Source organism: Salarias fasciatus, chromosome 20, assembly GCF_902148845.1.
Source record: "Salarias fasciatus chromosome 20, fSalaFa1.1, whole genome shotgun sequence".
Taxonomy (NCBI): domain Eukaryota; kingdom Metazoa; phylum Chordata; class Actinopteri; order Blenniiformes; family Blenniidae; genus Salarias; species Salarias fasciatus.
The window spans coordinates 1,462,725-1,473,682 of record NC_043764.1 but is presented as its reverse complement, the minus strand read 5'-3'; the positions used below and the strand labels follow the sequence as shown (position 1 = coordinate 1,473,682).

At 54.4% G+C, this 10,958-nt stretch overlaps 1 protein-coding gene across 1 annotated transcript in view; it reads left to right on the top strand.

Moving 5' to 3' along the window:
• Positions 1-143: 143 nt before the first annotated feature.
• Positions 144-10,958, top strand: part of LOC115408459 (E3 ubiquitin-protein ligase MARCH9-like) — a 26,323-nt gene continuing 15,508 nt past the window's right edge. The window contains exon 1 of the mRNA XM_030119239.1: positions 144-555. Within this exon, the coding sequence (XP_029975099.1) occupies positions 205-555 (351 nt within the window). The 5' untranslated portion in view covers positions 144-204. The remainder of the gene's footprint in view (positions 556-10,958) is intronic.

Below are 10,958 nucleotides of genomic sequence, written 5' to 3'. Positions count from 1 at the left end.
TCGATATGAGAGCAGCTGAGGAGCTGCATCCGCAGTGCACACACACACACACACACACAACACACACCACACACACCACACACACACACACACACACACACACACACACCACACACACCACACCGTTCATAAACATGGCCCTCTGGGCTGAGTAGTCCGGTCAGGACCCGGTCCGCGGTTCCGCGGGACTCTCTCTGTCTCAACATGTACAAGTACCGGATCCGCATGTTCTTCAACGAACTGAAGGTTCTGGTGTTTATGCGATCCGGTTCGAGCCGGTCCGGTTCCGACCCGGAGAGCATGCGGGCTCCGGCTCCGGGTCCGGGTCCGGGTCCGGGGGCGGGCGGCTGCGGCTGGCCGCCCTTCGCCCGCCGCGGCCGGGACGATGAGGAGGAGTACTACGGCAGCGAGCCGCGGCCGCGGAGCCTGGCCTTCGAGGACCGGGAGGACCGGGAGCCCCGCGCGCCGCCCGGCCGGGACTCCGTGTCCCGCAGCAGCACCGCCAGCAGCCTGCGGACCCCCCAGTGCCGGATCTGCTTCCAGGGCCCCGAGCAGGTACCCGGTCCCCTGTCCCTCCTCCTCCTCCTCTGTGTCCTACCGTCTGTCTTCTTGTGTGTCCATCCGTTTGTCCTCTTGTCTCTCCTAATGTCTGTCCTCTCTGTCTTCCTTCCTGTCCCCCTGTCCATCCTCCTGTTTGTCCTCCTAACTGCTGTCTTGTCTCTCCTCCTGTTCGTCCTCTTGTCTGTCCTCCTCTCTGTCCTCGTTCCTGTGAGGGTTCAGAGCAGAACCTTCAGGGTTCTGGAGAACCTGGAGAACCCGGTGGAGGAGGTGGAGCCTGGTAACCCAGCCCCGCCCACTCATCGTTTGGATTCTGGAGCTGGTCTCAGTCTGGTCGGAGCCCATAAAGGGGATTTCACTCGGTCGTGAACAGCCGAGCCAATCAGCGTTGCCGCTTTTTGTTTCCAAAGTTTTTTGGCGAATTCCGGCGGCTAAATTCTGACGCTATCGCTGCGCGTATCGGAGATGACGGATTGAACTTTAACTGTCGTCTGAAAGCTGCAATCAGTAAAGTTCTCGTCAAAATACCAAGAATTACAACAATCCAGCAACAGCCAGAGTCTGGCCTGGAGAGGGTCTGACAGGAAAAGACGCTTTCGCCTGTCTTTGAGTGTAGAGAAGCTAGAGCTAATGAGCTAATGCTAGCCCTTAGAGAAGCTAGAGCTAATGAGCTAATGCTAGCCCTTAGAGAAGCTAGAGCTAATGAGCTAATGCTAGCCCTTAGAGAAGCTAGAGCTCATGAGCTAATGCTAACCCTTAGAGAAGCTAGAGCTAATGAGCTAATGCTAACCCTTAGAGAAGCTAGAGCTAATGAGCTAGTGCTAACCCTTAGAGAAGCTAGAGCTAATGAGCTAATGCTAACCCTTAGAGAAGCTAGAGCTAATGAGCTAATGCTAACCCTTAGAGAAGCTAGAGCTAATGAGCTAATGCTAACCCTTAGAGAAGCTAGAGCTAATGAGCTAATGCTAACCCTTAGAGAAGCTAGAGCTAATGAGCTAATGCTAGCCCTGAGAGAAGCTAGAGCTAATGAGCTAATGCTAGCCCTGAGAGAAGCTAGAGCTAATGAGCTAATGCTAACCCTTAGAGAAGCTAGAGCTAATGAGCTAATGCTAACCCTGAGAGAAGCTAGAGCTAATGAGCTAATGCTAGCCCTGAGAGAAGCTAGAGCTAATGAGCTAATGCTAACCCTTAGAGAAGCTAACACATTTTGATGACGTATTTGTTTTGAAGCGCTGATTGGCTGAAGTACCTGTCAGTCAGAGGAGGAACCGACGCCCCCTGCAGGAGGTTTCTATGGGCTCCTGTCCAGACTGAGCCCAGCTCCAAATCCAATGTGGATGAGGAGTGGGGGGGCTGCTTTACCAGGCGAGGTGGAGCCAGAACCCTCTGATCAAAGTGTGTTGGTGAAAAGATCTGCTGGTCACAAGGTGGTGTCAGCCTACGGGGTTCCATTTGTGTCAAAAAACAGCACTTGTGCTATGTGTCGATGTTGTTGGTCTATGCTGTTGCTATGTGTACTTGGCTGATGTCTATGGGATTAATGTTTTTGCCAAGTGTTGTTGCTTTATGTATATGTTTATGGTGCATGTGTGTCTGCTGCATATATATATAGGGGTGTAACGGTACACAAAAGCCACGGTACGGTACGTACCTCGGTGTAAGGGTCACGGTTCGGTACGTTTTTCGGTACAGTGGGGAAAAAGTAAAAAAAGCTCACAAATGTACCAGAACATTTTTCCCAAGCTTTCCCATGCGACACATTATTGGCCCAGTTTACATGGTGTTTTTTCAATCCGATTGTAAACAATAGTATTAAACGCGAGTGTATTCATGTACAGCATACAAAGCATCCATGCGCACAAAGTCTCACGAGGAACCTTCAGGTCTTCCTCTCAGCAGCAGCAGTCATCAGCGCCAAGCAGACAGTTTTTATCTGCTGATATCTGCTCTAATAATGTCCCAAAATCTCCATGATCTGCTGCTGAAGGAGCGGCTGCTCCCCTGACCGCAGCACCGCCGTGCGGAGCAGCACGTCTCGGTGTGAGCTCTGCGCCGCATGCCGATGTTTCGAATTAACTGGTGCCCGTGTTAACTTGTGACCAATAATGACTGAAACATCTAGTCGTTCTGGCGAACGTCGGTTATCAACAGTTACAGTGAGTGTATACGTTTAAAGTCTTTTGTGAGTCTTACTTTAACAACTGCTGTTATCAGCATGTGTTTACACAGACCTCCGCTGTCATTCGTTAACACGGGAACCAGTTAATCCATAACACCAGCCGGCGATCGCTCGTATTCTGCTATAGAGCTCTTTATACAACTCGCTATTGCGCGATTTGGTTCCATCTCGCCTCTCCAATGGTTTTTATGTCGGGGTTTTGTATTAAAAAGTGTTTTTCCACCACCGTGGCGTTCTCTGCTGGTTTTTTGACTGTGCTGCTTCCCGTTTACTGACACGTCACACGTCACTCCGTATGAGGGAACGCACGGAACAAATACTCTCCCGTTTAATCCGCTCCGCCACACGCTGCAGCTCTCATTCCGCTTGTACTTTCTTCTTCATTTGTTCATGTTTGGACCTGCTTGTTCTACTTCTTCTTCTTCTGTGATAATGATGGTTGCCGGCAGCTTCTAGGCTCATTACCGCCATCTAAGGTTGGAATTTTTTTTTTTTTTTTACTCACTGGTGTATTCGTCGTGTGATTGTGTGTGCCGACGAATACAAATACCGTTACACTCCTATATATATATGTTGCATATGTGTTTGCTGCATATGTGTTTGATGCATATATAGATGCTGCACATGCATTTTCTGCATATGTGTATATTGTAAATGTGTTTGTTGCATATGTTGCGCTCATATGTGTTGTGGTCTTTGCTCTCGTCATTAATCGCTGTTAAAATGAGTCATACGTGATCCAATTTTTAATTTGACATTACGAAAAGTATTGGTCTTTCAATCAAAGAAGGTTTAAAATGTTTCAATTTTAAAATCGTTTTTGCCTCAGGCATTAATCAGGGCACCGAAGAGGTCCTAACAAAAATGGTATCAGGCTGATGATGAGCGTAGTTATTGTTCTAAATCAGCATAAATCAATAAATCAAAGAGTTCGAGTCACGTCAATGCAGACACGCGCTGTTAATGTTTTTCTAATGCTTTAGAACAATAAATACGCTCATCATCAACCCGATACCGTTTCTATTTCATCCCTACTGACCGCCAGAGGCGATGCTTAAAGCACTGGAATGTTCCCTTCGCGCATGCGCAGTTCGAGTATGTATACCAACAAACGTCACTCGTGACTACCCGGATAACCCCGGAACCGTATAAATACCGGTTCCCTGACCTGGAATCGGCTCCGAGCTTCTTCTCGCGTACAGTTCGTACACATTGTGGATTGCGGGACATGCCTGTGTGGCATCATGACGCACCGTCGCTGGGAGCCTTGTGACCATGTAGGTCGGAGCTGCCGATGCCCTCCAAAGGCTGTGACGTGTTGCGGTCCCGTTCACCTGCTCTGCAGCGCTGAGGCAGCGCTGCCTGCAGTCAGAGATTCGTTCATAACCTCCGGGCAGAAGGTGAGGTTGCTGAATCTACTGCTCTTCCTGACTGGTGGGGGGTTGCGGGTCTCTCCCCCCGGGTTTGTTGACGACCGCGGCCGTTGTAGTGTGGTCGGTGTTGCTGGGGCTCAGGGACGCTACTCGTGTCTTTCGCCTGGCTTCAGGAAGTGTGCGGCGGTCTGGTTGGTGTGATACTTTGCTTCTGACTGTTGTAAAGCTGCATTTGAGCTCCCTGCCGTGCTTCCTCGCCAACCGCGGCGGCGGCGGCAGCACCTTGCACGGCGGGAGCAGCGGGGCGATCGTCCGCCTGGTGGCCGCTCTCTCTGTTGCTCGTGGATGGTGTCTGGTTTGGTTGTGCAGGTGGCGTGCGCCCCTTCCCTCAACTCAACCTCCGCAGACGGGACGTGGTGGCTCTCACAGGGGTGTTACCTGTGGGGCCCCCCACAGGGGCCACGACCGCTGTCCCAGTTGCCGTGGTCCTGTTCATCTCAGGGATTCGCGGTCCGACGACCCGTGCATGGGCTGTGGCTACATGCCCTATGCTCGGCAGACTACTGGGCTGGTGCAGGTCTCTTCTGCTGCTGGGGGTGGCCAGCCCCCCGCCCCCACCCCGCTGAGGGTTGGGGGGTTGGACTCTGGCAGCCATGTATGGCGCGGCTGAGGTCGGCCTGGAGCATACGCCGATGTAGGGCCAGCTATAGCGTCCCTCAGCTTATTGCACCACCGTTGTTCTGGCCTGTTGCTCGCGCCCGCCCTGGTTGTTGGGTAAGCGCTGTGGCAGAGGGGGGAGGGAGCCCTTGGGCTCCCTTCCTGGATGGTCTGCTGTTCTGCGTTTGCTGTGCTGGATGCTTGCGCCCCCTTTCCGCAGCTTACCGCATGACTGTTCCGTTGATTTTGCTGGTGCACGGTGCACTCCCCGCTTCTGTCAGGTGGTTCCACTATAGAGGCTGTTGAAGGAGGATGCTGCTGGGTGGCCGTTCCCTCTCCTGGACGGGGCCTTCGCTGGGACCCTGGCCGGTGGTTGGCGTTTGCTGTGCAGGCGGGGTGTGCCCCCCTTCCTTCAGCTTACTGCATCACTATTGTACCCCCTCCCCCGCCCCTGGCGGTGGGATTGGTGGCGGCTGATGGAAGAGGGGGCTGCCGAGGGCAGCCGTCCCTCTTCTGGATGTGCCTCGGCCGGCTTTCTGGCCGGTGATTGAGGGTTGTCTGTGCAGGTGACACGAGCCTCCTCCCTCGGCTTTTCTATGCTGCTGTTCTTCTGGCCTGGTTCTGCTCCGATGGCACGGCGACGAGGGTGCCGCTGGGCTGCTGTCCCCTCTCTCCAGCACGCCCCAGGTTGGCTTTCAGGGGCCTGGTAGTACGGCGTCCGCCGTGTGGGCGGTGTACACCACCCTCCCCCGGCTTATCGCATTGCCGTTGTGTCGCCCTGTTGTGTGGCGGGTGGCACTGTGAGGCCGGCAGACAGAGCAGGAGGCCGCTGGGCACTCCGCCTGGGGATGGCTGTCTGAGCGGCTAGCCGGTGATTTGCTTTGCACCCCCCGCTCTGGTGGGTGGCACTGCTATGGGGGCTGATGGAGGCGGGGGCTGTTGGGCAGCCATTTCCCCTCCTGGACAGTGTACTATTCATGCGCTCCTCACGATCCTCGTTACGGCGGCATGGCTAGCGTTGGTTAGCCGTGGGTTGTAAGCCGCATGTGCTGCTTCCCCTGCATTGGACCCCGCGGTGGTGATCCCCACGTGGTGAGTGTTGGCTTCCAGCAGGTGGTGTCTTGTAGGACGGATGGGAGTTGTGGTCGCCATGCGACCGCTCCCTCTCCCGGATGTGGCTCTGCTACTTTGCTGGTATGGTGATGTTGCATTGGCTGTGCAGGTGGCGTACGCCCCCTTCCCTCAGCTTCTCGCACTGGCCCGGCTTGTCCTACTGAGCCGTGCTCTTGGTGTCGGCCCGGAGCCTGTAGCTGGTGATGACCCTTCCCCAGGCTTTCTACGGACCCGACTGTGGTGGTCGGCGACCTGTTTGGCCAGCCTGCAGATTGTCTACCTGCAGGGGCCTCGCGGCGCTGGCCGGCGCCCTCTCCTGTTGGACTCCCCCACCAGGGGTGTGGTGCCTCCATAGGGGAGCTGTGCGTTTGCGGTGGCTTACAGAGGTGACCCACTTTCTGCGGTGTGAGCTTGGTTTCCTCTGCTCCACAGGTTGTTCCACAGCGGGCCGTGGCGCTTTCTCAGCGGGAGGGTTCTGCTGTTTCAGCTCGGAGGCCGGTGGGGCACCCCCGCCCTCGCTATCGCTGTCTTGTCCTGGCGTCTGAGGGGCCCGACTCGCTGCTGAGCAGCTGTTTGGAGCCTGTCAGGTGGACCACCCTGAATGCCAGGGCACCATCTGCCAGGCGGCTGTATGGTAGTAGGTGGAGATTTGTGGCACGGTGGTGCAGCGGCCATGGGGAGGACCCGGTGCTCTGCCCGGTCCCCGTGGTCCTGGACTTCTGCAGTCCTTTTGGACCGAGCCCGGTCCCCGTTCACCCTGAGGGTGTATGTGGCGGCGGTATCTGCCCGAAATACATGGGTTGCGGGCGGCGCGATTTGGGGCCACACTCCGGCGTCGGTTCCCTCAGGGGGGCTTTGAAGCTCGCCCCCCTAGAGCCCCACGGGCGCCCGCCTGTGTCAGCCTCCCTGTGCCCAGGGCAGCGACGGGGCTGCAGCGACGGGGCTGCAGCGGGTGTTGCGCAGGACGACGTTCCTGCTGGCCGTTACCACGGCGTAGCGTGTGGCGGAGCAGCACGCTCTGTCTATTCTCCCCGCATGTCTCCGGTGGTATCTGACCCGGGCGGCCATCACGCTGCGACCGCCGCTTCCTTCCTAGAACGCTGTCGGGGCTGCGGACAGCCGACCTCTGTGACTCACTATGTGGCCCCCCGTCGGACGACCTGGGGGGCCGGCCGGGGCTCCTGTGCCCGGCTAGAACTCTGGGACGCTGCATGGCTGCTATGCAGGCACTTCCATCACGACGACTCTACAGCCATAAAATCCTTCTGGTCCACTTCTCGCCGTCGTCTCAAAACTACCAGCCGGACTGTCGATCACAGCGCGTTAGCCGGCTTAGCTCGGTCGGCTAACTCGGCTGTCAGGCACGACACTACAGTCAACATCGGTCTGCTAAACATCCGCTCACTCACGACGCAAGGGACCTCTCATCCAGGACATCCTCACCGACCATAAGCTGGACTTTCTCTGCTTAACTGAAACTTGGCAACAGCCTAATGTTTACACTCAACTTAACGAATCTACTCCGCCTGGCTTTGTTTATGTCTGCCGTCCCCGTGGCAACGGACGCGGGGGTGGTATCGCGATACTTCACCGCGAGAAGTGGAAAGTTCTCCCGTGTCCGTGCCCCCACTTACCTCATTTGAATGTCTGGCTTTTAAGTTGCCTGGTCCCGCTCCCATTTTAATCGCCACCGTCTACCGCCCCCCCCAAGCCAAACTGTAACTTTTTAGATGAGCTCTCCCCCCTCCTCACCCACCTGTCCACCTTGTCCCCTAACGTCATCCTGCTAGGTGACTTCAATATACATATAGACAATACTAATCTCCCCCTCACCAAAGACTTTTTGTCATGTCTGGAGAGCTTTGATTTTGCTCAATTCACCAATTTCCCAACCCACAAAAAAGGACATTTTCTGGACTTAATCTGCTGTTCTGGCCTCGCTCCCTCCAACTTCACTGCCGATGAACTTCTTGTTACCTCACCTTCAGCGCCACACTCTCCCTCTCCATCATCAAGCCCCCCGTCTCATCTCTTTTCGGAATATAAAGGACATTAACACTCTTTCCACCAGCCTTCGTTCTGTCTCTATCCCGGACTCCCTCTCCAGCCCTGAAGAACTGGTCTCCCTCTACAACAACAGCCTTCAGGACATTCTTAACTCTCTCGCCCCGGTCAAAACCCGTCAGGTCTCTTCCTCCTCCTCTGCCCCCGGTTCACCCCGGGCAGCAAGGTGGCTGAGTGGTTAGCGCTCTTGCCTCACAGCAAGAAGGTCCCAGGTTCAATCCCCGGACCGTGCGGGCCTTTCTGTGTGGAGTTTGCATGTTCCTCCCCGTGTCTGAATGGTTTCCCCCGTCAACCGATAACATGCACCATAGGTCAATCCTCCAGTCAGGTGATTCTGACCATTAACCTGAGTCCACATCTGGAGATGGCTCCCCGCAGCTGCCCACTGCTCCATACGGAATGCCTCAGTGGCATCGATGGATGGGTTAAATGCAGAGAACAAAATTTCGTTGTACATTCACTGTATAATGACCAATAAAGTACCTTACCTTACCTTACCCCTGAGCTCTGAGAGATGAAAGCCGGGGGTCGTCAACTCGAGCGTCTTCATAAAAAATCTGGTCTTACTATCCACAAGGACATGTACAATAACCATCTTCTTCTCTACAAGGACTCCATAACTCAAGCCAAAAGCAGCTATTACTCCAGCCTCATCATCGCCAACGATGGAAACTCAAAAACACTCTTCTCTCTGTTTAACAAAATTACCCAGCCATCAAACTCCCTCCCACCCCATCTCTAATCCACTGACTCCTGTCACTCTATAATGCAGTTTTTCAATCGCAAAATCAGCAATATCCATCAGAATCTTTGCTCGATCGGACCATCTCCCTCCCCATCACCCCCTCTTCTCCACTCTCACTATTTTTCCAGTTTTCATCTCCCCAGTCCCCCCGACATTGCTGATATAATCCTAAAATCAAAGCCCTCCACCTGCCAGCTGGATCCCCTCCCCACATCCCTGGTCAGATCCTGCCTCCCCTCTCTCCTCCCTCTCATATGCACCATCATCCATTCCTCACTCTCCTCTGGTATTGTTCCTTCTTCATTTAAAACAGCATCTGTTACCCCCACGCTAAAGAAATTCGGTTCAGATCCCAACAATTTTAATAACCTCCGCCCCATTTCTCACTGACCTTTCATTTCTAAAATTCTGGAAAAAGTAGTCGCCAGCCAACTCCATTCTCACCCCACCCTCAATAATCTTTATGAGCCCTTTCAATCTGGATTTCGCCCCCGTCACAGCACAGAAACAGCACTCCTTAAAATCACCCATGACCTCCTCATGGCAGCTGATTCTGGTTCACTCTCCATCCTCATCCTCCTCGATCTGAGTGCGGCCTTCGACACCATCTCACACCCCATCCTCCTCCATGGGCATCACCCACACACCCCTCAGCTGGTTTCACTCATATCTCAAAGGCCGCACTCAGTTCATTCAGCTTCAGTCATTTAAATCAGACCTCTCCCCAGTCACCACAGGTGTCCCCCAGGGCTCAGTCCTGGGGCCCCTCCTCTTCATCATCTACCTCCTCCCCCTTGGCAGTATTTTTCACAAATTCAATATTCAGTTCCACTGCTTCGCGGACGACACCCAGCTCTACCTCTCCTTCAAACCCAATTCCATGCTCCCACCCCCCTCCCACCCCCTCTCACCCCCCTCCCTCATCTCCTGCCTTTCTGACATTAAGTCTTGGTTCACTGCAAACTTCCTCCAATTAAACAGCAATAAAACTGAAATCCTCCTGGTTGGCACTAAATCCACACTTGCTAAAGTTGACAGTTTTTCTCTCCCCATCGACAGCTCCTCGGTCCCCCTCCCCCTCAGGTCAAGAGTCTGGGTGTCATCCTGGACAGCACTCTCTCCTTCCAGTCCCACATAAATTGCATCACTCGGTCCGCTTACTTTCACCTCCGCAGTATCAATCACCTCCGTCCCTCCCTCACTCCTCACGCTGCCTCCATCCTCGTCCACAGCCTCCTAACCTCCCGTATCGACTATTGTAATGCTCTCCTTTTCGGCCTCCCACAGAAATCACTCCATAAACTTCAACTGGTCCAGAATTCAGCTGCTCGAATCATCTCAAAGACCCCTTCTCACCACCACATCACCCCCGTCCTCCAGCACTGCACTGGCTCCTGGTCAAGCTTAGAATTCATTTCAAAATTCTTCTGTTCACTTTTAAGGTCATCAATAACCTGCCCCCCCATATCTGTGTGACCTCCTCCACATCTCCACTCCAGCTCCCTCAGATCCTCCTCCTCCATCCACCTCACCGTGCCCCCCCTGCCCGCCTCAGCACCATGGGGGGCGGGGCCTTCAGCCGCTCTGGAAGTCTCTCCCCCCGGACCTCCGTAATCTGAACTCTCTGCCCCTCTTCAAGTCCAGACTTAAAACCCATCTGTTCAGATCTGCATCCTCCACTTAGTTTTCTCCTACTATTCTCAGCTCCTTACCGACATCATTTGCTGTGTTGTTACCTATGATTTTATTTATTTATTATTATTATTGTTCCTCTCATTGTTGTTTTAACTTTGTAAAGTGTCCTTGAGTTCCCTGAAAGGCGCTTTGAAATAAAATGTATTATTATGCAGATGCGCCGACATCTGGCCAGCCAGTGGTCTACGGAGGCCCCAGTACGGGCTTTGTTCTCTCCAGGCGGCGCCTGTTCCACTGGGTTGTGGACACTGTTCGCCATTCCGGGCCGCAGGCCGGCCTCTGTCCGAGGGTGTGCGTTGCCGCTCCACCAGGGCGGTGTCCACGTCTTGGGTCGCCCTGAAGGGGGTGGCCCTGGACGAGCTATGTGCTGTCGCCATCTGGACGACGCCTGGCACCTTTTCCAGGTTCTCCAGGCTGGCCGCTGTGCCTCGGCATGCACTGCGGTGGTCCTGCGCCCTGCAGAGGCTTCTCAGTCAGGCTGGTCTCTGGATTCCTCGTGACTGAGTTGGCATTCGTCATTCCAGTGCTTTGAGCGCCGCCTCTGGCGGTCAGTAGGGATGAAATAGAAAGAGAG